General features: G+C 46.5%; 1 protein-coding gene across 3 annotated transcripts in view; it reads right to left on the minus strand.

Annotated features, from left to right (window-relative positions):
- The window catches only part of TBC1D1 (TBC1 domain family member 1), a 212,579-nt gene that overhangs the window by 74,920 nt on the left and 110,394 nt on the right, over positions 1 to 27,265 (minus strand). For all 3 annotated transcript variants that reach the window (XM_054997481.1, XM_054997480.1, XM_054997478.1), the window contains exons 9-12: positions 23,446 to 23,537; positions 4,733 to 4,843; positions 3,464 to 3,583; positions 1,214 to 1,300 (exon numbers count right to left, since the gene is read on the minus strand). In XM_054997481.1, the coding sequence (XP_054853456.1) occupies positions 1,214 to 1,300; positions 3,464 to 3,583; positions 4,733 to 4,843; positions 23,446 to 23,537 (410 nt within the window). The remainder of the gene's footprint in view (positions 1 to 1,213; positions 1,301 to 3,463; positions 3,584 to 4,732; positions 4,844 to 23,445; positions 23,538 to 27,265) is intronic.

Here is a 27,265-nt window from a genome sequence, read left to right on the forward strand (position 1 = left end):
ACCGAAAAATGCTCCAGCTGTCAGCTGCCCCCTCTCCCTGATGCAAACTCTACTGAGTGTCAGCACTGGGAAAGGGCTTGCTACCAAATCTTTTCTGCTGGAAGTACTTAACCAGCATACTTTGGGGGGGGGGGGGTTAAATTTGGGGAAGAATTGCGTGTTTTTGTTTTGTTTTACAAATTGAATCTGATTCCTAAATAATGGTATTACAGAAAATCAAACAAAGCACCCATCTGATTTAAGACGGGGAGAAGTATTAGACTTTTAAGGCAGAGCACTTCATATGCTGGTCCCAGAATCTCCAGCAGTTCGTTTATTGTTAGCAGAAAAGCTTGTACAGCAACACTGTTCTATGCAAAATCCAAGAAAAAAGAACAAAACCCATGTAACGCCCTTGGTCGCACCAACAAAATTAGCAAAACAGTGTACAAGTTTTTAAGCTCACCAGGGTTCTTTGTTGGGCTTGATGTTACAAAATTTTAAAAAACAGCAGGGTATAAGAAATCATTGACTGGCTTATTTTATTTATTTATTTAATCAAATTTATACCCTGTCCTCCCCATGAACGGGATCAGGGCAGCTAACAACATATATTATACAATTAAAACCATATACATATCTAAAAAACCATAAAAATACAAACACAACTGGTGCCACGATCAACTCAGGTTATAATATCTAAAACAACATGTATATCGCTGCGGCACAGGCCAGGGGGGGCCGCCAGCAGAGCACAGGATGTGGCAAACAGGAAGGGGACAATTTACTGGCGCTCAACCAAAGGCCTGGTGGAACAACTCCATTGTGCAAGCCCTGCAGAGCTGTAACAGGTCCTGCGAGGCCCATATCTCAATCGGGAGCGTGTTCCACCAGGCCAGAGCCACGGCCAAAAAGGCGTATTTAGTTACTATATTTATAGTCTGCCATTCACCGTGAGACTCAAAGCAGAATACGCAGCTAATAGTGGTGAATAAGAATCCAACCAGATGACCAAGGATGGAATTTTTTGAAAATTACGTAAGAGCTAGTTCACTTCCTCTTTCACACCATAAATATGCCAGAAGGGAGACTCCTAAAGCTGGGCTGATAACTTTTGTTGGCTTATTGGCAAATATATGATAAAAACAAACAGAAATATCAAGAAAGAAGTTAAGAATGTTGCGTCATGTACTGTCACTTCTTATGTTTTCTCCTTCAGTGGCAGTATACTTACTTTCCTTGTAGTACTGAGAGTACTAGACAGGGGACTGTCCAAATCAATACTTGCAGAACTTTCTAGATGACCTTTGGCTTTACTTCCCTATGTTAAAAAAACATGGTATAGATACATATTATGCAGACATATGCATCAACAGTTTTGAAATTACACAGAGCTGTAATAAATTTGAGGACCCTATTAAACCCCAAAGATCCTCACTGCGTTGAGATCATTATTAAATCTAATTTCCCAAGTGGACAAAGAATAGCCAGCCCCCGTGTAAGAAACAACAACCTCCCTCAAAAAGGTCATTCTGACATACATACAAACACAACTGCCAAACATCAATTTAATAAGTGGTCCTTTTAAACAGTCAGTGTTACTGGTTCCTTTCAAGGGAAGACAGAAAATGTTTGCTCATCCAGTATGTTTTTATATAAATAAATTCAGTTACCATTACAAAGCAAGCACTGTGAGCCATGAAAAACAGAATTGCTGAACAAAGCAAAGTTGGTTGGATAACGGAAAAAGCTAAAATGACAGCAAACAATGCTAAAGTCACTCCTTTCTTGGGAATACTCTTGACATGTTCATATCAGGGAAAATGTTGAAGTTCCGATGACCTTCACAGAGAACTTATTTAAACATTATCTGATATCTTTCAAGAGGTTTTATAAGAAACAGCAACAGTGTTAGCAATAACATGCCTGCACTGTAGGTAATGGCTGGCTTACCCCAAAATAAGAAATAAGAGGAGTCTTATAGAAGAGCTGTAGTATGGTAGGATTGATATTACCAATCATATGAATCTCTTCTTGTGATAATGTTTAATCTTATTAAGCTCTTCATTTCTTCTTATTTATTTATTCAGATATTTATATCCCACTTTTTTCATCAACAGAGAACCAAAGTACTGTTCTCCGCTCCCCTCTTTTATCCTCACAGCAACCACCCTGTAAATTAAGTTAGGCTGACAGAGAATGAGTGGCCTGAGGCCACCTGGTGAGCTTCCACAGAAGACTGGGAATTTATTTATTTGATTTATACCCTGCCCTCCCCACGGATGGGCTCAGGGCGGCTCACAAGTTAATGTCCATAAAATACAATAAATTAATCATAAAACTATAAAATCAATAATAATCTTAAAACAGTCATGAAAATGGTCCAGACACGGTATCCATAGGCTACTTAAATGAAGAGTCGGGAGTCCGTATATAGGCATACACATGGGCATAGCACACGGCTGAGGGCAGTCCCAGAAGAAGTGGTGGTCTTAGGTGGAAGAGAAGGGACACCCGCTGGTCCTCAGCCAAAGGCCTGGCAGAGCATCCCCATTTTACAGGCCCTGCGGAACTGTAACATGTATGTCATTTAAACCTGGGTTCAAGGGGTCTTCAACCTTTCTAAACCTTTTGAAGTTTTTGGAATTCTAACAAAGGGTGGTGGGCACTACTGCAAAATGGCTGCTGCAGGAGGCAGAGCCACACACAGAGGAGAAGTCAAGTGTAGGGGAGAAGGGTAATTTTTTTTAATATGCTAGAAAGAGGAGTGAGAAAAAATAAAACCAACATTATGGTGGCAGCTGTAACTAAAACAACATCATTTTATTCTGCGCAACCAACCACATCTCCAGTGGCCAATCAGAAGCCCTGCTGGGCAAGAGCCCACATGGCTCCACCCATTTTCTAAAAAACACTTGCTGGGCCCCAAGAAAGGTGTTGGGCACCATGGCACCCACGGGCACTGTGTTGCAGATCTCTGCTCTAATCACTGCACCACACTGTGATCTGTAACTATTTTGCTATGCTGTTCAGCAGGGGCAATCGCAATGTCTTAGCATGAGCTAAAAGAATAGACCTTTTAATATACCTTTGCAAACTATTTAAAAGGTTCTGTAACTTTTCCTACATTTTAATTGGGTTTTTTTTTGAGACATGGCTTACTTATAAGCAGCAGACACCACAGAATACAACATACCTTGTGAGATTACATTAATGTAACTGCTACCTATATGCCATCACTGCTAAACATGCTTTTAATCCAAGTTATTGTGGGTGTGACATGTTCACAGTTGAGGGCATGAACTGAAAAGAATTAAATGGCATCAGAATGCATCTTGATAAGGATTATTCAAGTATTTTATCAAGTTGCATTGATTTTAGTAACTGCCTCAATAACTGCCTAAGTATTTCAGACAGGAAAGAAATGAAGGAGGGTAGATACAATGCCATTAAACACAAGATCAACAAATCCAAAGAGTCTTACTCGGGACAGAATGCTTTCCAGCGACTCTGTCAGTGACCTTTTAGCTTTGCTCTTCAACATTTCCAGTCTGAACCTGGGCGCATTGCTGGACGTTTCATTTCCCACGGCCTCTAAGGAGGACTGTGAAGAAGTTAAGAAAACAAAAACAAACATTTCTGGGAAAAGGAAATGAAAAGAAGTGAACAAGAGCCCCCCAAAAGGATTACTCACATTACCGCTGCACCCACCTGTTTTCTACAGTTTCCTATGCTGACTGCTAATATACAATTTCTGAATGAAAAGATTCTGAATAACTAAACATTTGTTATATTAGCTATAGAAGTCTATGTATAGATTTGATACCATTTTGGTTCTCTCTCTTTTTTTGCTTTGCATGAATAAATAAAACATTTTCAAAAATATTGGCTAGGTTTTTTCGTTATTCAAGGAAATCAAAGCATTTTTAAGCTGTGTGCTTCAAACCAGACGTTTTCCTCCAGGACAGTAATAAGGGGACAAGGTTCTTAGCATCCCAGAGGTAAAGCAACAGCATCTTCCTGTCTGCGCTGCCATGACTTGACCTCAGCTGCGCTGGCACTTCTATGGATGGCCAGGAGTGGTACTACAGCCTCCAGCCAAGCAGGCGTCAGGTGACGCCAAGAACCAACAGGGCCCTCGCATGGCTCTGTGAAGGGCTGACCAGCGTTTCCTTCTGAGCCATTCACCAGTCAAGTACAGATCAAATTGCTTATCTGGCTGCTCCATTACTTCTGGGAGTCGTCACTAGCCCTAGCACGATAAGCTGCGCTGTCACGTTCTGCAGAACATACAGGAGTCTCGTCACTCTTTGCACATCACACAATTCGCTTGGTACAGAGAAGCAACTCTTCGGTTGTATAATAACTAATGTTCCAATACAACTTTGTGCTTGGCAAAAAACGACAACAAAAAGATTGATATCTTCCAACACAAAGCTTCGATACAAAATGAGTATCAATGATGAGATCTGGTCAGAATTAAAGTGATTGGCCTAACTAGTAAACTCGTTGCAGTTTGAAAGCTGGCCTGGTAGAGTTAAGGTTTCTTGCCTAACTGTTTTCTTGACATTCTGCAAGCAGGAAAAGAAGTATGAGACCAGCACGCAGGTGAGAGATTCTTCAGGTGGACTATACCAACCCTTTCCCCCCTCAATGTGTAGCTCAGCTCCTGCACGGTGATGCTTTGGAGAAATATCTTATACAGTACTTGGTCTTTTCCTCCTTATGAACAAGAGTCCCCATAATCCCGTACCTGTTTGACTTCACTAAGGTGAACGTGATCCTTCTGTTTTTCTTCATACACGTTTCTCAGAACTGAAATTATCATCTCATTCTCCTTTTGTTCATTCCTTGGCCTTGTTTTCTTTGCAAGAAGAGGGAAAACACGGTGTTTACCTGAGCTGTCATAAATGGCCCATCACTCTAAAATTGCTGCTTTTACAATAAAATACCACTAGATGGCAGCAGCGTGATTCTTCATACCATTCTCCTTCGGACTACAATGCAATGAAATTTTATTTGTTCTGAAGATGCCCCTTTGAGGAATTACAGTTAGTAACCATTACATCCATTTAAAGACATAAATGAGTATCATACGCAAAATACACAGCTTTGATATAAACATAATTGTATAAAAGCTTAACCATGCAAGTACAAGAATTTGGGTTTTCAGAGTCAAAGTGTAAAAACAAATGTCGCTCCTTTGCAGATCCTCTGCGGATTCTGTAAACTGCAGCCATAAATGTGGCACTAGGAAGCGTAATCTGGGAACTGGAGCCTGACAGGAGCTTACTAGTTAGCTCCATATCCAGAAGGCTGGAAAGTTTCTTCCGTACAGGTAGGATATGTTTTATACGTATTTCATGATAAAGCTTACAGGCAAGCGTGATGTGCTCAATTGTTTCTACTTTCCCAGTCTTGCAGGGGCAAACACGCTCAGCCATTGGGACCTTTCTGTAACGGCCTTCAAGTACTGCAGATGGAAATATATTGCATCGGGCCAAAGAGAAAGCCCTGTCATTCTCCTTGCTGCCGTGCATGCAGAGGCAGAGCTATTCAGAGCGGCACCAATGGAGCGTCAACACAATTCTAGCCTTCCCTGGACTTTCCTTGTCTTCGCCCTCTGTGGCTGGCATTCCCTCTGCCACCAGAGGGCTTTAAAAAATCAGTAATAGCTATATTGCTATAGTGTTATAAGGATTTATTGCACCAATGTACTAGTTCCTCTGAATCTTGAGCCCTTTTTGTTGTTGAGATATAAGGGGAATGGGCAGAGTTATAAGAGGAAATGTTTAGCTCTGCAATAAAACAGACTACAGACTAATTTTTAAAGAAATGAATGCTGTGAATTCAGGAAAACATTGTGCCAATTGATCCTTACAATGCTAAAACACAACAGCAATTTAGCAACTGTCTTTTTTTTTAAAAAAAGGGAAATGATAGCCACAAAAGTCTGAGGGAAGGAAAATGGTGCTGATCTGGGCAAGGCTTTGTGTAATGTGCACCTTTCCATACGGCACCTGATGGACTGAGCTAGTAATACAATTAGACCACAACATCATGCAGATACTACAGTTTACTAATTGAAACAGGAAAAAAAACCTTCACCTGGAAGCAGGCCTCTCTTTACAACATATGTGAAAAAAATAAGGGACTGGGGAAAACGAAGACACAAAGCAAAACTGAAATTAACTGCCCCTTTAACAGATTTACATGTAGATGTACGTGTAGAAGAATAAAATGTATCTAAAAACTCAAAATATAGTAACAAGATGAAATGTAATGCTGCAACAGAAGATTAAGGCCCGGATCCAAAGAGATGTTTCGGGTCACACAAAACGTTTGCTCTTTGGCAAGGGAAGGGGAGAGTTTCCTGCTGATTAGGGGGTGGAAATGTTTTGGCTCAGGCTCCTTTTACTGTGATCAGTCTTCCAGATTATGTAAGGCTGATGATTAGATATTTCGCTTGAAATTGTCATTCATGTACTTATGAAGAATACGGATCTCATTATTGCTAAGCCAGTGCACAATCTAGTGTTTTCCCGATTTCTTTCCAGCTTTTCTCACACATGGTTTGTGGTGATATTTTTGAACAGAATAACAGTGTTAGCCTAGCCAGCGAGCACTGGTAAAGCACTACTGAAGCAACTGGCCAGGTTGGAGATATGGTGGATAATGCCCTGCCCTGCCAATTCCTAATTACAATGTTATTTTGAAAGTACAGTTCTGTTTTATTATTATGATCCAAGATTAAAATTTAAATTGGCATATACAGTGATATATAGCAAATGAATTAATTCCAAATCTAAAATGTCTAAGGATTATATACAATGATACAATGTCATTTTAAAATACCTTCTCCTCTCCTAAATTAAGATACCTGCAACAGCAAAGAGGAAATGTGATAAGGAAATGTTTAATTCAAAAGTCAGCTACAGTACGAGAGAAGGAAAACATGAGGGTATTCAATTGTTCATTGTGTCTACAAATGAAGAGTCGTCTAGAAATTTATTTTTGGAACCACTTGTATAGAGAGACCAATAAAAAAAATTAGACCACATGGTTCAACAGGAAAGGAGAACCCTGGGGTTCCACGGCCCTATGGGTGGCCCGTACCGCCCCTCCTTGTGCCCAAGGGGCGGCCACCACACCGGAACAGGAAAGCAGAGCAACACTGTGATAGGTGACAGCCCCTTGCGCCGAGGAGTGGAGGCTGCCACGGATCAAACACACTCGTTGGCCGTGGAGGCAGCGGAGGATGCCCTCCCCTGGGCCGGGGAGGGGGAGAACAGGTCCACCCGTAACGGGAAAGCAGAGCAATGTAGTGATATGTGCCTGCCCTCGCATCAAGGATCGGAGGCAACAGGAAACACCCTCCACCCTGATACAGAGGAGCTGGGAGATACCCTTCACACCTCTCTGGGAGGGACAGCGTGCACAAAACAAGTTCCTCGGACAGGGACAACAGCAGCAAGAGAATCAGCAGAGCGCTACAAGAGGTGGGTGCCTGCCCTTTGTGTTGAGGAATGGAGGCTGCCACTGACCAAATGCACCCGTTGGTTGTGGTGGCAGAGGAGGATGCCCTCCCCTCCCGGTCGGGGAAGGAGAGACTCGTTCCCCCCGGAACGGGAAAGCAGAGCAACACTGTGATAGGTGACTGCCCCTCGCGTCAGGAAGTGGAGGCTGCCGCCGACCAAACACATCCGTTGGCCATAGAGGCGGCAGAGGATGCCCTCCCCCAGGTCAGTGAGGGGGAGACCAGGTCCACCCATGACAGGAAAGCAGAGCAACGCAGTGCACATGCCTGCCCTCATGTTGACGGGTAGAGGTGACAGGAAACACCCTCCGGATGGACATGGCGGAGCTGGGAGATGCCCTCTCTGGAGGGACGGAGTGCAGAAAATGAGCCATGTGAATGAGGCAGTGGGGCAGTCCAGTGAACTGAGGCCTGCCCTTTGCATCAAGGAGCAGAGGCCGCTGACAAAACACATCAGACAGACACAGAGTCAGGGACTGATGCCCTCCCCTGGGCCGGGGAGGAGGAGACCGAGCCTTCCCTAAATAGACACCATAACAGCAGGCATCATATTCAGAACTGATGCCCACCCTTCGCATTGAGGAGCAGTGGCTGCTGCCGACAAAACACACCCATTGGCCATGGTGGTGGCAGAGGATGCCCTCTCCCAGTCAAGGAGGGAGAGACCCATTCCCCCGGAATGGGAAAGCAGAGGAACTCAGCAATAGGTGCCTGCCCCTCGTGTTGAGGAGTGGAGGCAACCAGAAACACCCTCCAGCCGGACATGGTGGAGCCACGAGATCCCCCTCCCACACCTTCCAAGGCAGGACAGGGTGTACAAAATAAGTCCCCCCGAAGGAGACAGCAAGCATTGCAGCTCAACTGATGCCCACCTCTCCCACTGAGGAGCAGAGGATGCAGCCAACAGAATCCTCCGGCCGCACGTGGTGATGCCATTTAGGGATGACATGTTACATATCACATATAACCTATTACATGCTACGTAGTAAAAAGTAAATGTCACACAGTGTCATTGCCCACCAGCTGGCTGTGGTTGTGGCTGAGGATGCCCTCCTCCTGGTGGGGGAGGGAGAGGCCTGTTCCCCCTGGAACGGGAAAGCAGAGCAATGCTTCGAACGGTGACTGCTCCTCGTGTTGAGGAGCAGAGGCTACCAGAAACACCCTCCAGCCAGACAGTGAGGTGCCGGTGGGGGCCCTGCACACCCTCCCACAAGGGACAGCATGCTCAAAGCAATTCCCCCGGATGGGGACAGCCGGGAAGCCCATCATTCTCATGCGCACCACTTGAGTTGAGGTGTGGGAGTACTTTGCAGAACCCACCAGCCAGACGTGGTTTCCAAATTGATATCAAATGGAATCCGATATGGGTGTGGTTTTAAATGGATACGGATGCCATTACTTCGGCAAGCAGTGTGGATAGATGGTAATGCCTGCCTCTCCTGCTGAGAAGCAGGGCGTGGGCTGCCAGCGTGAAACGGAACAAACTGTCTGGACATGGCGGTGCTGGTGAGTGCCGCACACACTCTTGAAGGAGGGATATGTTGCACAAAATAAGACCCCTGGGTGCTGAACATCTGCAAAACCCACCAGCTGGACGAAGCGGCAAGGATGGGTGCCCTCCCAAGGGCTGGGGACAGAGAGACCAACCCCCCCAACAGAGAAAGCAAGGGAGCACAACTGAATTATTGCCTGCCCCTCATGCTGAGGATTGGAGGCTGCCACTGACAAAACCCACCAGGCGGACTTGGCAGCGGTGGAGGATGCCCTCCCCCATCTTCAGAAGGGAGAAACAAAGGCCCCCCAAAGGGGACAGTAGGGTATCGCATTGCATACATTACAGTATATGCAGAACCCACCACACCAAACAATCAATTACGATGTCACCTTCCCCGATCTATGACACCAGATGTAGGCACAAAGGTGCCTGTGCAATAGAGACACCGTGACTATCTTTGGACCCCACCTCTTCCAACGCGTTTGGCACGACGGAGCGGGAGGGCCCCCCTCTGAAAATGCCATGTTCAACTGCAGAGCCCACCATAGAGATGTGGGGTCTGTGAGGGAAGCCTGCCACCCACAAGGCAATGCGAAAGAGGTAGAAAATCCCCCCCTTTCACTTGCCTGTAGCTCTTCTCTACTGCTTCAGACAGACCGACATGTCCTTCCACCACGTGGGTGGCCCAGACCCTGATGGCGGACGTCTTCACTTCTGGTGCAGCAGGACCCGAACCCACACACCCCTTCCCATTCTGGACAGGCACTTCAAGTAAGAACGTTTTCCTGCGAGCAGAGAAACCCAGCCAGAGCCCAGCAGTGGATGGTCTCCCTCCCATTCAAAAAAGGCGCTCAAATTAAGACTCGGAGGAGACAAAAACTCAAAACTTGCTCAAAAGTGAAGGGGTAGGAAAAAGAAAACGTTCTGAACACTGAAGTGGAGAAAACATTAAAATGTGCTCCTGTGAGCCTGCGTCAGAGGTGTCCAGTAAGCTTAGACCTTGATCTCAGATGTTGTGGCTGGGCCAGGGCCTGATGGTAGGCGGGTGGCAAAGCAGAGACAAGGGTGGCTCAGAGGTCAGAAAATTCCAGTTCCAGGGAGGGGTTGCCAAGCAGGGGGAGGCTAACCTTCAGGAAAGACAGCATGTCCACCAGGTCCAGGTCCAGATGTGAGCAACGGGGATGGAGGAGGTCTCCCAGGTGTGAGAACACCTGCTCGCTCTGGACAATGGTGGGAGGGCAGGAGAGGATGTTAGGGGCCACATTTGAGAGGTATGGCCAGATGGCATTTTTTTGCCCAATACTCCAGGGGGGTGGTGTTGGGGGGCTTGGAGAGGTACTCTCTGACCATCATCTCCGACAAGTCTTCCACCATGATGGAAATACCGGCCCCGCTGCTGCCAACTGCCCAGCCCACCACCAAGCACCAGAAGCGTGGTGGGTCATCATGGAGAGGACTCTTCTGCCTGGGGACGCCCAATGCTTCTTCCATCTCCTCCTCCATCCCCGCACCAACACCCTCTTCCCGCCATCCCACTCGTTGGGACCAGAACTTGCGCACCACTCTGGGCAGGCCCCTCGTCCAGTGATGGAGCTCTCTGTTCCGCAAGGCTATGCTGCCTTTTATGCGTGGGTCCCATATGCAGGCCAGTCTGTATGGCAGCTCCTTGCAGAGAGGATGCAAGCGGGTGGCCACGCCTACTTACAACCACCCTACCAAGTCCCTGACCCTGGGGACAAGCTGGTCCTGTTGCTCCATCTCTCTGGCCAGCACCTGGTCCAGGCCATGGATCAGGGGGATGACCTGGCCCAGACGGGACTCGTAGGAGCAGAGGAGCTCAGTGGTCTCCTTAAATGGCTTCAGGACACAGACCATCTGAGAGAGCCAATCCGTAGAGCTCAGGCTGAGCTCCTCTCTCCCCTGCAAAACTGGCACCGAGGATATGATGTCCTGCACAGGGTTCTTTTGCTCCACCAGACAACTCACCATGTCTGGTAGAGGTGGTGCTCGGGTTCCCCCCTCCCCCTGCCTCTGGAGCAGCTCACACAAAGACTTCATGCTGCAGGAGAATGGGACGCAGGATGCCGGCAGCTGTCCAGCAACACGCACATGGACAATGTCGATTGGTCCCAGCTGGCCTTGATGTTGCTACCTAGCCCGAGCGCATCTGTCATGACAAGGTGCAGCTTATGCGCCAGGCAGACCAGACCATCAAGGGATGCCTCTTTCAGGGCCGCCAGCATGTTTCTTCCTGCATCGGTGACCATGAAACTCATCCCCGGGCGCCCAGTCCCTCAATGCAGCTCGGGTTGTGGCAGCGATGTTCTTCCCCATGTGATCCTCATCCATCCCCCGTGCCTGCAGCACAGCCACTCTGTAACCCGGTGCCAATGGTAACACCTCCTCCCGGGTACCTGATCTTTCCCTGGGGCAGTGGAGATCCTCTGATGGCCACCACTGGGCTTTGACGGTAAGGTAGCCGTGATGACGGCCGCTCTACAAGTCTGCCGTGAAGTGGACGGTCCGTCCCTTGGCACCCAACAGTTCCTTCATGACCCTTGCGTGCACACCCTGGTAGAGGGTGGGAAAGACTCGCCGGCCAATGATCTGCCACAACAGCATTGAGAACCAGGGCACAAGGTGATGCAGCAGCCTCTGGAAGCCCACACCCTCTACAATGGACAATGGGAGTCCATCCAGAGCAATCATCTCCGCCACCGCTCTAGTGCCTGCCACCTGAGCCCTCCCCCTGACTCGTACACCAGGCACTGTCACAGACCCTAAGGGGATTACTTCCTGCAGGGTAGCCTGCCTGGGCATTCCACTCCCACCCGCAGCAGCCTCACGGCAAGTCTTCTTGATGGCTGTGGGCTCCCATTCCCCTCCCCCTTCTCTCTGACCTTTATCCATCCTCACCCACCTGCTAGGTGGTTCACGCAGCGGAGGAAGCAACATGCTCGGGTGGTGCCTCTCCAGATGCTTGCTTAGGACAGTGGATGACAGGTGCCTAGGGTCAGTGCCCCTACGCACCAGGGAATTGCAGTGACAACATTGCACCGAGCAGGGGTCATTGGGAAGAGCTTGAAAGTGCTGCCAGATTGACTGAGTGAAACGGGGACTGGGACTTGGTGATATAATGCCAAAGTTAAATACTGTATTTTATGCGTTTTATATAAGTCACCTGAGGGTGTCTAGACTGTTAATACTAATTTCCAGAGGAGCCAGTGGCCCCTTTGTTATCTCTAAGCAATATGCACTTTCACTTCTGAGTGTCCTTGGACTGGAGCTGCAGCTGTGTACTGAAATGTATCTTTTTCACAGGAGGGAATGATTCCACTCTGTGCTTTGTCTAGACTAAACTAATCTGTTCTCATGTAACTTTTTGGGTTTTTGCGCCTGAATGAGAATTTCTCAAAGGGCAGGAGAACGTCCCCTATAATCAGTAGTCCTATTGTTCGAATAATCACTTCTGCCAACTTCTACCTATGAGCGTACACCTGAACTGAATAGATCTCTGAATAAAGTTTCTTCAACCAATGCACTTGTGTGCGTGCTGTGAGGGGCTTGGGGGTCTAACTGCCAGGGACTGCCACTCTAGGACTAACACCCAGGCAGGATAGGTGCACAAAACAAAAGCTGAATGCACCAAAGGGAGGGTACAAAAAGAAAGAAAGCTGCACCAGAGACGCGCACTGGAGGAGAGAGATCAAAATGCAGCAGCTAGCAGCCGAAAGACTGGGTTTGGGTGTTGAGCCCCAAAACCACCACAGATACCGGCCCAGGCAGGATAGGTGCACAAAACAAAAGCTGAATGCACCAAAGGAGGGCACAAAAAGAAAGCAAGCTGCACCAGAAAGGCGCACTAGAGGAGAGGGAAGAGAGCAAAATGCAGCAGAGAGCGCCCCAGAGACTGGGTTTGGGTGTTGAGCCACAAAACCACCACAGACACCAGCCCAGGCAGGACTGGTGCACAAAACAAATGCTTAATGCACAAAAGGAGGGCACAAAATGAAAGAGAGCAGCACCAGATAAGTGCACAACATCCAGGAAAGAAAACAGAAGAGTGAGGGTTTGAGCCTTTGGGGGGAGGCAAAACCACCAAAATACAAAACAGCAAGAGAGTGAGGCTCTCAAAAAAACAGAGCAAGAAACAAAGACAAGCAAAGAAAAAAAAGGAGGCCTCAGTAAAGCAAGGCCCCAGTTCCAGGCAAAGGCCTGAGACTAGGGTGGGGTGGAGGTGAAGGAAAAATGGCACCCTTTCCCAAATACCTCCCCATTAGGAGAAGGAAAGGAAAATGGAAAGAGGCTGTTCAGTCTCTTTTCCAGCACCAAATCCAGGCCAAAGCTCCCAAAGGCACTCTTTCTCACTTCAAGTTTCAGCTACAGTTCCTGCCTCTCCCTCTGCCTACTGGAACTGAAACCACGAGGCACCGAGCTTTGCCTTTTATATAAAACTCTACGTAAAATAGAAGAAAACAGGAGCACTCCGGCTGGCAGACAGGCCTACCAAACAGGGTTTGGGGGGAAGAGATTCGTGCTCTCCTCAGTTGCCTAAGAGATTAATCACTCCACTCCTGCTGCTCTGCTGGATGGGGCAGAACGGGAGCTCTCCAGTTGGCAGGGACAGCTGCCAATCAAGATTTGTGGGCTAAGATTGGGGGCAACCAAAGGACTGGCCTCCATTGCCTGGGGAATCAATTGAATGATGCCAGGGTGTCTGGCTTCTCTAACTGACCACAAATCGGATGAATCAGCCAAAAAAAAGTCATCGAGTTTGTGGAAAACACAACCCCCACAAAACGCGTTTTCCCCGAGGAATGAATCGGCTGATTCGTCATGAATTTTAATTCGTAATTCGATTCGTGCCCATCTTTACTGCTAAGTAAATATTTTTTTATTTCATTCTATAACCTTGGCAGATCATGAGGAGGGCAGGAATCATGAGAAGGAGCAGATCATGAGAAGGAGGGCATCAGTGCTTCGTTCTCGTGGCCCCTTCTTACATGCCCAGGATAATGCCAATCACCACCTTGGGGTCAGGTAGCAATTTTCTCCAGAGCAGTTTGGCTAGGGATCCTTATGGTATTTTGCCATCTTCTAGGCATGGAGTAAGGGTCATTGGGTATGTGTGTGTGGGGGGAGGTATTTGTGAATTTCCTGCATTGTGCAGGGGGTTGGACTAGATAATCCTAGAGGATTATCTAGTCCAACTCTATGATTCTATTATTCAATTTTACCCCAACTTTATCCCTAATCAGGACCCAAAGCAGCCTACATCTTTCTCCTCTCCTCCAATTTTTTCTCACAGCAGCAGAGTGAGCACTTCCATGGCATAGTGGGGTTTGAACTCAGGTCCCCCAGATCCTAGTCTGACACTCTTATCTGCTACACCACAGACCTGGTGACTAGGGCAATCTAGTAGTCTCTATAGCACACCTTCCCTTTTTTCCCCCCAAATCTTGTTCCACTGTTCTCATCATTCTTCAAGAAAACAGGGTTGCTTCTAACATCTATACCTCAAAGACAATCGTCACCAAGTTGCAAACCTACAAAATAATCAACAGATGGTACATAACCCCCCCCCCCAAACTATCACAGATCTCTTCCTCATCTTCACCTAATTACTGGAAAAACTGTGGAGAGGAAGGGAACTTTGCCCATTGCTGGTGGAGATGTAAGCATATAGAATTATTCTGGAAAAAGGTGCTAAAGGAAATCCGAAAAATAACAGGGTATGAGATCCCGCTGTCACCAGAAATTGTCCTGTTGGATCAACGGGATAACTATCAGGCCCATATTCCTACATTAAGGAGAGACCGAAGAGCCACCTTATTGGTAGCCGCAAAAAGCACGACAGCCGCTCTTTGGAAATTGAGGGCAACCCCCTCAATTGACAACGGGCACACCAAAATTTGGGACCATTTTATATCGGAAAAATTATACGAGAAAATTTATCAACTAGAATACTTCCCTAGAACAAACAATTTTATAGAGATGGTTGTTTATAGAGATGGCACCATGCTACACCTCTGAAGATGCCAGCCACAGCTGCTGGCGAAACGTCAGGAACTACAATGCCAAGACCACGGCTATACAGCCCAGAAAATCCACTACAACCATTGTTCTCTGGCCGTGAAAGCCTTCGACAATTTTATAGAGAAATGGTTTTCCTATTCTGAATACCTTGAAAGTAACAGCTCTTTACCTGGTCTAAAAAATTTCCATATATATGCAAATGTATAAGTCATATGTAAGTTTCACAGTATGTATGATGGACTTTATAAGTACTCTCTCTCAGTATTTGATCAGATATAATCCCTTATACTGTAATAAATTGTATTTTGTTTAATTGTTAATTGATATCAGTATTAACTTCTTGTGTTTGTACATTTTTGTGTGTTTAATTGTTACTTTTTACTAGCATTGACTTCTTATATGTTTGTAAACTTTTGTGTTTACAGTTTTGTAGTTTACACTTGTGTTTTACAGTTTTAGTGTCAATAAAATTTATTTTTAAAGGGAAAAAAAGAAAACAGGGTTGCACCTACCTCTAACTGTTGTTCATTGAGGTCTTCTTGTGCAGGAACACGTGGGATTGTGCAGGCGCAGGCCTGCCTATAGGAGGTTTTTTGGTAGCTTTTTTACCACTAGAGGGCGCCCATTGCCTCCCAGAATGCATGCATGGCTGTTTTCCCGCCTAAACGGCCTTCTCTAGGGAGGCCCAGTGCGCTCTGACTTCAGTATCTCTTTTGCTGCTGTACTTTCCAGGTAAGTAGTGAAGAGCGTTAGCAGGGAAGAAGAGAGGGCATGTGTGCCTGCACAGAAGACCTCATTGAACAAAAGTTACAGGTAGGTGCAACCCTGTTTTCATTTTTGGTCTTCTGTGCAGTCCCACATGGGAGTTTAACAAGCTATTTATCTGGAGCTTGCACTTCTCAGGAAGAGAGACTGCAGAATTGCCATGCCCACTGCTGCTTCCTTCCTGTCGAGGACATTTAGGGTGTAATGTTTGACAAACATGTCTGCTGAAGATCACATCGCTGCCTTACAGATGTCCTTCAGTGGTATTCCTTTCAGGAGTGCTGCTGAAGAAGCCTGTGACCTAGGGGAATGTGTGTGGATTTCCAAAGGACAAGGCAAGTTAGCATTCTGATAACTTAATTTTATTGTGTGCACAACCCATCTAGCAATGGTTTGCGCACTGCGCTTAAGTTTGTCCGAGCCATGGCCCAATTCCACAAAGCTATTGCCTCTCTGCACAGGGAATTAGAGGTGGTTCCCCCCTGCTTGTTCAGGTAGAACATGGCGGCGCAGTTGTCAGTGAGAACCTGTACATTCTTGTCCCCTACTACATCTGCAAATAAATTAAGGCATTGTTCTCAGTTCAAGTATGTTAATATGTAAGTCTTTTTCACTTTCCTTTCATGTCCCATGTACAGTGTACTTTCCACAATGTGCTGTCACCCCCTGATAGTGGATGCATCAGTTGTAATGGTCACCTCTGCATTAATGTACCAAAGGACATGCCCAAATGTTCGTCAAGTGGGCGTCTACAAGCCACCAATGTAGCGATCTGAGGACTGTCATAGGGATGTTAAATTCCCTTTCCTGTGTGTCTGATTCGTTGCAGAATACTGAGATGAACCATAGTTACAGCTTTCTCATGTGTAGTCTCACTAAGGGAACTACAGCTGTGGTGGATGCCTTAAGTCCCAACAGGATTTGTATTTGTCTTGCAGATTGGAACCTACAGCGCATAAAAAATCTAATTATGCCTTTAATTTTTTGTGATCTCTCTACAGGTAGGAAGGTCCTGTCAGCTGAGCTATTGAGTACTGCCCCTATGAAGTGGATTCTCTTAGAGCGGGGAACATCTGGCCCGTGGGCCAGATACAGCCCGTGAAATCATTTGGTCTGGCTCACAGGGCCGGCATGTCCATTGAGGCGGAGCCGGCAGCCGCCTCAAGCGCAGCTCTCTGAAGGAGGTACTGTGGCCCATTCCGGCCCCCGACAACCCCCCAGCCCAACCTGGCACCAGCGCCATGGGCCGCGCAATGCAGAAGCAACCAGGCTGTGCCTCTTGCTTCGTGCGCTTGCACCCCCAGCCCGACCCGGCGGCAGCACCGTGGGGACACATGGCGCAGAAGCAATCAGGCTGTGCCTATTGCTTCATGCGCTTGGTGGGTATTGGACACTGGGAAGGTCGGTTTGTAGCCTTTCAAAGTAGCTTCCAGCAGACACTCCAGTTTTTGCCACTGTGAAGAGAAAATGACAGGAAAGGGGGGACCCATGGATCATGCCTTTTCTGGGGTACAATCTCTCTGAAGGATGGTTGTTGTGGGTTTTCCAGGCTGTATTGCCGTGGTCTTGGCATTGTAGTTCCTGACGTTTCACCAGCAGCTGTGGCTGGCATCTTCAGAGGTGTAGCACCAAAAGACAGAGATCTCTCAGTGTCACAGTGTGGAAAAGATATTGGCAGGTCATTTATATCTACTCAGGAGGGGTGGGGTTGAGCTGAGTCATCCTGTAAGAGTTTCCCAGGGTGTGGAATGCTAATGGCGGGAGGCTTCACTGTATCCTGAGGAGGTTCTTTTGCATCTGGATTGGTGCTTGATGTGCTAATCTTCTCTGCAGGGCTATTGTCGGGTGTAGAGTGTTTTGTTAGCCTGGTGTTTTTCAGAACTGGAAACCATGCTCTGTTCATTCTTAAGGTTTCTTCTTTCCTGTTGAAGTTTTGCTTATGCTTGTGAATTTCAATGGCTTTCCCTGTGCAGTCTGACAAAGTAGTTGGAAGTGTTGTCCAGTATTTTGGTGTCCTGGAATAAGATACTGTGCCCTGTTTGAGTTAGGCTATGTTCAGCCACTGCTGATTTTTCAGGTTGTCCAAGTCTGCAGTGTCTTTCATGTTCTTTTATTCTTGTCTGGATGCTACGCTTTGTGGTCCTGATGTAAACTTGTCCACAGCTGCAGGGTATACGGTATAATCCTGCAGAGGTGAGGGGGTCTCTACTGTCTTTTGCTGATCGTAGCATCTGTTGTATTTTTCGGGTGGGTCTGAATACTGCTTGAAGGTTATGCTTTTTTATAAGCTTTCCCATCTGATCAGTAATTCCTTTGATATATGGCAAAAACACTTTTCCTGTAGGAGACTGTTTTTCCTTGGTTGTTTGATTCATCCTGGGTTTGATTGCTCTTCGGATTTCATTTCTGGAGTAGCCATTTGCCTGAAGTGCGTGGTTTAGATGATTAATTTCCTCATTGAGAAAGTGCGGCTCACATATCCGTCTTGCACGATCCACTAATGTTTTCATTATGCCTCTTTTCTGTCGGGGGTGGTGATTGGAGTTTTTGTGTAGGTACCGATCAGTGTGGGTTGATTTCCTGTAGACCTTGTGACCTAACTGAAAGTTTGCTTTGCGGATGACCAAGGTATCCAGGAATGGGAGTTTTCCCTCAATTTCTTTCTCCATTGTGAATTGTATGTTCAGGTGGATGTTGTTGAGATGATTCAAAAACCCCATCAATTCTTCCTCCCCATGGCTCCAAATGATAAATGTATCATCCACAAACCGGAACCATACACTAGGTTTGTGGGGTGCTGATTCTAGAGCTGTTTTTTCAAAATGTTCCACGTAGAAGTTTGCTATAACTGGGCTGAGAGGGCTCCTCATGGCTACTCCATCCATCTGTTCATAGAATTCGTTATCCCATTGGAAGTAACTGGTTGTCAGACAATGATGGAATAAGGCTGTTACATCCTCTGGGAAAATCTGCTTAATAAGTGCAATAGTGTCTTTTACTGGAACCTTGGTAAACAGGAATACAACATCAAAACTGACAAGTATGTCTTGTGGATTGAGTTTCAGAGAACTGATTTTGTTGATGAAATCTGCTGAATCTTTGATGTAAGACTAGGTTTTCCCGATGTGGTCCTGCAGGAGATCTGCCAGATGTCTAGCTAATTCATATGTCGGTGAACCAATGGCACTCACAATGGGTCGGAGTGGGACTGAATCCTTATATATTTTGGGGAGTCCATATAGTCTAGGTGGCTGTGCTTCTGTCTTGCATAGTTTTCTGTGCGTGTCGGGATGTAGTGAGGAATTCTTGATCAGCGCATTTGTTAGCCTGGTGATTTTGCAGGTGGGATCTCGTTTTAGTTTTTTGTAGGTGGAGGGGTCCAGGAGTTCCTTAACCTTCTTTTTGTATTCCTCTGTTTTCATGATCACTGTAGCATTGCCTTTATCAGCTGGTAGAATGATGATGTCTGGATCTGCATTGAGGGTCTTGATGGCATTTCTCTCCTTGCGTGTTATATTGCTGGTGGGAAGCTTTGCCTTTCGTAGAATCCTGGATGTCTCTCCTCTTATTTCCTCAGCCTCCTCTTCAGGTAGATGACGAATGGCAGCTTCTACATTTGCAATGATGTCTTCCACAGGAATTCTGGTGGGGGTGACTGCAAAGTTTCCTCCCTTTGCCAAGATGGAGGTTTCTTCTGGTGAGAGTTGACGGTCTGTCAGATTGATGACAATGCGTGAATTGTGCAATCTCTCTGAAATTTGGGGGGGGTGTTCAGAGGACAGTGAGGACTATGTTCCCTGAAAATTTGGTTGGTATTGGACACTGGGAAGGTCAGTTTGTAGCCCCTCAAAGAAGCTTCCAGCAGACACTCCAGTTTTTGCCACTGTGAAGAGAAAATGACAGAAAAGGGGGGCATGGATCATGCCTTTTCCGGGGTTCAATGGAGCAGGCTAATTTTTAAGTTGATAATTTTGTATGGCCTGCAAATGATGTTATAAATATCCAAATTGGCCCTTGGCAGAAAAATGGTTCTCCACCTCTGTCTTATAGGGTGAGGTTTTTGATTTCTTGTGATTTATAATAAGGCCCAAGTCTGAACAGGTCAGCACAGTTCTACTTGTTTTTGTAAATCATCCTCTGATTGAGTTGTGATAAGTCAATCATTGAGGTAGGGGTATATGAAGCACTTTTTTGTCCTCAGGTATGCGACAATCACTGCCATACATTTTGTGAATACCCTTGGAGCCAAAAGGGAGGACTCAATATTGGTAGATCTTCTCTTCGCATGTGAATCTCAAATATCTCCTATATGAATGGTGGATAGAGACGTGAAAGTAGGCATCTTTCAGGTCTATTACTGCGAACCAAAGGTTAGGTGGTAACAAAGTCAGCACCATATCCAGTGTGGTCATGTGGAACCTACACTACCTGATAAATTTTGTTAAGATTTCTCAAGTCCAAAACGGGTCTGAAACCTGCATCCTTCTTTTGAACTAAAAAGGATCTAGAGTAGAACCCCGTTTTCATTTCATGATCTGGTATTAACTGGACAGCTCTTTTGTGAATCAGTGCATTAAGTTCTGCCACCAATTTAGGTTGGCAGGGATTATCTGAGTAGGTAGGAAGATTCAGATACAGTAAACTGTCAAGATAGAAGATGGAAATCCGACAACTACAGCCTCAGTCACAAAATTTTGTGCAATATCCTATAAAATCTGTCAAATGCTCTCATTATCGGAGTTTATGTAAATACCACCCTTTTACATTACTGTTTTAATTAATTAATTTAACTTTGTGCTATTTTTACTAATAAATTTAACTCTGTAATTTTGTAGTATTTCTTTTATGCTGGTCTTTGACCATATAATAAATTTGATTGATTGATTGAACTCACAAATTCAATTTTATAACCGTTTTTGATGCACCAGGCTGTGTAAAAAGGTTGCAGCCTGTCGCCAAATAGAGGACCCAGGGTCTGTTCTAATCAGAATTGCTTTGAACTTTGTGGTTTTTCTTTACTGGAATAGGCCTGCAGTCCTTGCCTCAGCCTATGTGTCTGCTTCCTTCTAGGGAAGTTATTCTGGCTGCCCTGGTATAAGCGATGTTGAGGATACATGTAACCTTGGTACAGTTGATATTGGTAGGATCTACTCTTGTAGGGCTGTTGTTGTCTGAACTGGTTCTTTCTCGATCCTGGTTGAGACAGTGGTAAAACGCTGTAAGAGAGCACAGTCTACCTGTCCTTCCTTTTTTGCAACAGATACTCATCTCTTTTTTTGGAGATCAGTGACCATCCCTCAAAAGGGAGGTCCTCCACTCTGCTGCATGTCTCTGTCGGGAGAGCTGTGGATTTTAGCCATGCGTGTCTCCTCAGGACAATGGATGACATCAAGGTCCTGGCTGATGTATCTGCCACATTTTTGCCCGCATTAATTTGTTATGGTTCAAGCCTTACAGTCTCCTCTCGGATAACCTTGATCAGTAGTTTCTGATCATTGGCCAGTTTATCATTGAATGCTGCTACTTTTTCCCATAAGAACATTTGGTAAGAGCCCGTCATGGCCACGTAGCTAGCAATCTTGATGTTGAGCGCGGATGATGAATAGATTTTCCTTCCAATACCATCTCACTTTTTTCCTTCCTTATCCGATGGAGCGGAGTAAGATCTTTGCCTCTGCTTTGTCTGCATCCCTTCGGTAACGAGTGAAGAAGGAGGCAGGTGCACCAACAGGAAGGGACAAGAATAATCCTTTATCTTGTAAAGGCTTTTGGCACTCTTGGCAGTCGGTGTGTTAGAAGCTGGCTTCTCGCATAGGGTGTTCATCAAGTCCATGAAAGCTTCTATAACTGGAAACGCTATGTTGGAGGTTGTCCCGGAATAGAGGTGCTGCAAAATCTTGTCCTTAGGCTTTGGTTCTGGTTCTCAATTTCTAAGAACCTCGCCATTCTGAGCAGTTGCTCTGCATAAGTTGTCTGTGGGTGGGTCTCCCCTGAGTCTCCCCATTGCCTCATCCGGGGACGGGTCCAATGGGATACTGGAACTGTCATCTCCATGATGAGACTCGTGCCCAGGTTCAGAGAGCTGGAACACCACCCTGGAGCTAGGAATGGAGTGTTGCCACCTCGGTCTGAGCAGGAGAACTTTTGTCAACGGTTTCATGTGGTAGGATTCCCCCAGGTCCACGTTGTATAGACTTAGCTTTTTTTCCTCAGAGGCTCTCCATAAAGCTAAGTTTCCCTAGTACTCAACCCCAATCGAGGCATCTGCATCAACGGAAGGGTAGTTGCTACCACTTGCACTGATTCCCTCAACTTCAAACGTCGGATCTGAGAGGATGTGGTTGGATCCGATCGGGTAGGCGACATTGACTGTAAGGTGCCTGCTAGGTTTCAGGCTGAGTCCGACAGGCTCGCTATCTTGTGAGGAGCAGGGTGCTGATGGATCCGTGGTGTTGTCGAACCTGATGTGCTAGGTTGATGCGTTGATGTTGACATCGGAGCTAATCAGTCTATGGTGTCAGCCGAAGACGATTTGGTAGCCTTCGGAGCAGGGCTCGATGCCTCTAGGGCTTTTCCTCAAACTGCGGCTTTTAGCCAGGTAGCCCCCTCTGCACGAGCTTTGGGGGGTAAAGCTTTGGCAGGATTTGCAAGCCTGTGTGTTATGTCCTTCTCCCGGATAAGGCAGGCAAAGAGCATGACCATTGGTTTTGGTCATTTTGGTGTTACATTGGGTGCAACGTTTAAACAGAGCCTTCTCAGCCATTACTCATGATCTCCACGAGAAGAATAAAGAATGAAACAAAAAATGCTCCCTATAACAGAACCAGGTTTAGGGAGAGCAATCACTACAGAACCTCTCTTACCGGCAGCAGAAGAGGAACTGAGGGTCAGAGGGCACTGCGCCTCCCTAAAGAGGGCCGTTTAGGTGGGAAAACAACCACACTTGCACTCTGGGAGACAACGGGGGCCCCCTAGTGGTAAATAATAATGATAATGATAATAATAACATTCGATTTATATACCATCCTTCAGGACAACTTAATGCCCACTCACAGAGCAGTTTACAAAGTATGTCATTATTATCCCCACAACAAAACACTCTGTGAGGTGGGTGGGGCTGAGAGAGCTGTGACCAGCCCAAGGTCACCCAGCTGGCTGCAAGTGGAGGAGTGGGGAATCAAACCCAGCTCTCCAGATTAGAGTCCCACTGCTCTTAACCACTACACCAAAAAGCTACAAAAAAACTCCAATCGGCAAGCTTGTGCATGGACAGTCCCATTTGGGACTGCACAGAAGACCAAAAATGAATATAGGTTTTGTTCCACTTCCAGATTTTTAAAATAAAAAATTCTCATTCATAAATGCCCAGTAGTCAATGCTGAAGGCAAAACAAGTGAACACATCTCTGCATTTTACAAGAATACAAAAATAAAATTATCTTACAAAGTTTTATAGCCTACAAAAAACGTAAAGATAACGGGTGAATAATGGTTGATCAAGTACTCAGTGTTTGAATAATGTACATTTTGTTTCTTGATGAACAGTTTAAAGCCAAATTTGAAAGAAATAATAACTGTTCATTGGTTTTCCAAAGATGAACCAGCAAAGAAAAGGAAAAACAAAAAGAGGTTACCTGAACTTCCTCAAAGAAAGAGGCCTGTTCTTGGCTGTTGAATGTTGATAAATGTTTCTGGAGTTCCAGCTTAGTTTTAGAAGGATGGAGACCTGCAAAGTCACGAGTACGGAGGGTAAGCAACGTGTATTTTCACTTCCACTATTTGGTCACAAAGTATTGATGGCGTGTTGCCCATCGAATGCAAGCCTTCCCTCCAAGGACTACGCAAACATCAGGCCAAAGACCGCTTACAGGAGATGGGCTTATGGGGTCCTGCCCCACGCATCTTTTCCACTGATGGGGGCACCTGCCTCCAGTGGCCAGAAAAGGAGCTGCTATCAGCAGAACAAGTCTCCAGGTTCCAACCCACCGCAGGCCTTTTTCACCAAAAGAGAACAAGCAGCAGCAACCTGAAATACAGCTGTGATAAGGCCTACCTTATCTGGCTAAATTATTTGCTTTAAGACACAAGAGGACGTAGGCTTGGATAAGGATCCCTGCAATCCTGTGCACAGCTGGCGTTGCAGTTGCCACCTGGCAGGAACTCCTCTGCTTTTGTGTAGTGGAACCTCCCTGGCTGAGGCCAAGAAAATTCCAGATCTCTCTCTCTCTCTCTCTCTCTCTCTCACACACACACACACACACACACACACACACACACACACACACACACACGAAGCTGCCTTCTACTGAATAAGACCCCTGATCCATAGAGGTCGCTCCTATCTACTCATGCTGGCAGTGGCTGTCCAGCGTCTCAGCCTGAGCTCTTTCATGTCGCCTACTGTCCGGTCCTTTTAACTGGAGAGGCAAGGATTGAACCTGGGACCTTCTGCATACAAAACAGATGCTCTACCACTGAGCCACAGCCCCGCCCGTCTTTTAAGCTGCAAGAAGGAAGCACCCATAAATATTTCAATGGGAATGACCGGGGATTGGATTCTGACAACATGTACCCACAAGAGGTTTACTTTTTTAAGAAAAACCAACACTCCTCTGTTTGTTTTGAGGAATTTCCTGCTATACAGGAGCCTCTTCCTGGTTGTTCATCTCCCCAAATTTCCCACCTTCAGAGCGTTCCCATGTAGGAAATGCACTCAGAAACACCAGGAGTGGTAATTATGATTTTTAAAAAATTAATCAATCAGTCAATTAATTAATCGTCTACCTTTCTTATTGAGACCCAGGACAGATTGCACAGCACAAGTGGAATACAAGCAACAGCTAGCACATTCACTGAGCAAAATACAATAATGATCAACAGTTTGGACATTCAGTGAGTGGTACAACGGGGTATGAGAGCAGAAAATGTGAAAACGAGCAGAGAGATAAAAATGCTTCTGAAGCAAAGTGTAACTTATTAACATGACCATGCTTAGCAACATGGAAACTCCCCAGTAGGAGCATATCTATATTTGGAGACAGGACCCAAGAGCGTAGTCTGTAGTCCCTGCCCCCACCAAGGCAGCTCTCTGAGCTGTTTCTTCTGCCATAGCCCTATGATCTGAGCAGAAAGCCCTCCAGAATAATTCTCTTTTGCATAATTTGCGGAAAGCCAGGAGAGGGGGAGCTTTCCTGGCCTCCTCAGGCAGGCCGTTCCATAAACCACAGAGAAAGCCCGTGGGCAGGCAGGCAGGTGCCGCTTTTGCTTACCTGCCGGGTAGTATCTGCAGAAGGCCCTGTTCAGATGAACAATGCTGCCAGGGAGGAACATGCGAAGAATGGCCATTGCACAGACATGAGGGGCTGAGGCCATGGAGGGCTTTGAACGTGACGGCCAGGACCTTGAATTAAGCCTGGTAACTGACGGCAGCCAATAGAGGGACTGCACAATGGAAGTGATACGCATGCTCCATATAGCTCCTGAGAGTAAATGAGCTGCAGCATTCTGCACCACCTGCAGTCTCCGAGTCGACTTTGGGGAGAAACCCCATTGGCTTGATTCCAGGTGGCCAGATGGGCTGTATCAGGGTAGGGGGCCATCTTCCAGGCTAGTCTGGGTTGGGGGAGAAGGCCTTCTTTGCAGCGGCATTTACTCGCTTCTCTGCCAGCAGTGCTGGGTCCAGTATAGCTCCTAGGCCCTTCACTGCACCGGCTGGGGTCAACTAACCCCATCCAAGGTCAGAAGCACAATGCCCTTCGAGACCTCTATTTTTCCAACCAGCATCCCTTCTGTCTTGCCTGAGTTCAATTTCAATTTGTTTGCTTTCAGCCATTTCACAATAGTTGTCAAGCAGCAATTCAGTATCTCCACAACATCATCAGGGGATCTGGATAGCAAGAATCAGAGCTGCATCTGCATATTGATGGCATTCAGTTCCATAGCTACAAATGAGTTCTCCTAAACACCAGGGCTTTTTTCCGTGAAAAGAGCTGGTGGAACTGCTACCATACGCGTGCAGGCAAAAGTGCGCGCGTGCTCCAAGGACCGTGTGATGACGTCACTTCTGGGAAGTGATGTCATCGTGCAGGGCGGAGCCACCCCAGGAGTCTTCACACTACTAGGTGACCATATTAAACCATCATTTTTGAAATCTGAAGCAAGCCGATGGCCCTTATGCCACCACAAGTCTATTACCTACAATTCTCTGGTGGTTTGGCAGGCAGTAGGGGGAGGCTACATTGTCTAATCAAATCTGAGTTTAGTAAAGTTATCACCTGCCTGGTTACTTAGAAAGCAAAGTGAAGCAAGTCTATTCAGCAGTAAGTTCAATTTTATTCAGTGGGGCTTACTCCCAGGAAACTGTTCTTTAGACCACAGACTTAGTCACTGCAAATAAAAAGGTCTGCAAAGAAACCAAGTTAATCCCAAAATTTATCAAATCATGTAATTTGTATTAAAATTAGTGCCCTAAAGCCAGACTTGAAATAAAACTACAAGTACATTATCATCTTTCCATGTGTCTGCTTAGGTGTTTATAGCCATCATACAGGGGCGGGGGGGGGGGGCGGGGATAGCTGTTTGCAATGAAGAAAAATCATTTGAGACATCTGGGACACAGTCTTAGGACAGAAGAGCAAGCAGAAGATAACCATTCCCTGCATGTCTCTCCAGTGAGAAACCACATCAGCTTACAGCGTTATTCTCCACTCCTCCATTTTATCATCACAACAACCCTGTAAGGTAGGTTAGGAGCAGAGAGAGTGATGATGATAATGGAAGAGCAGGATGCTTAACACACTGACTAAAACGGATTAAACAATATAAAGTCCTTGTATTTTTAAATTGAAAGCCAGTTTCCACATAGCAAAAGCACACTGGGCTTGGTAATTGGGGTGGTGCAGTTTCTCCTTCAAGCATGGGCTGGCAGTACCTTCAAGGCAATCTCCTCCTCAACCTACCTTCAAGGCGCTCTCTCCCCCCAGCCTACCTTCAAGGCGCTCTCTCCCCCCAGCCTACCTTCAAGGCAATCTCCCCTCTCTACGTTCAAGAGAGTCTCCCCTCCAGCCAACCTTCAAAGGACGCTCTCCCCCCACCCTATCTCCAAGGCACTCCCCCTCACCCTACCTTCAAGGGAGTCTCTCCCCCCAGTCTACCTTCAAGGCACACTCCCCTCTCTAATTTCAAGGCACTCTCCCCCCCAGCCTACCTTCAAGGGACTCTCTCCCCCTACCCTATCTTCAAGGCACTCTCCCCTCTCTACGTTCAAGGCACTCTCCCCCCCCCCCAGCCTACCTTCAAGGGACTCTCTCCCCCCACCCAACCTTCAAGGCACTCTCCCCTCTCTACGTTCAAGGCACTCCCCCCACCAGCCTACCTTCAAGGCACTCTCCCCTCTCTACATTCAAGGCACTCCCCCCCACCCTACCTTCAAGGAACTCTCTCCCCCTAGCCTAC

The sequence above is a fragment of the Eublepharis macularius genome, chromosome 14 (genome assembly GCF_028583425.1).
Source record: "Eublepharis macularius isolate TG4126 chromosome 14, MPM_Emac_v1.0, whole genome shotgun sequence".
Lineage (NCBI taxonomy): Eukaryota > Metazoa > Chordata > Lepidosauria > Squamata > Eublepharidae > Eublepharis > Eublepharis macularius.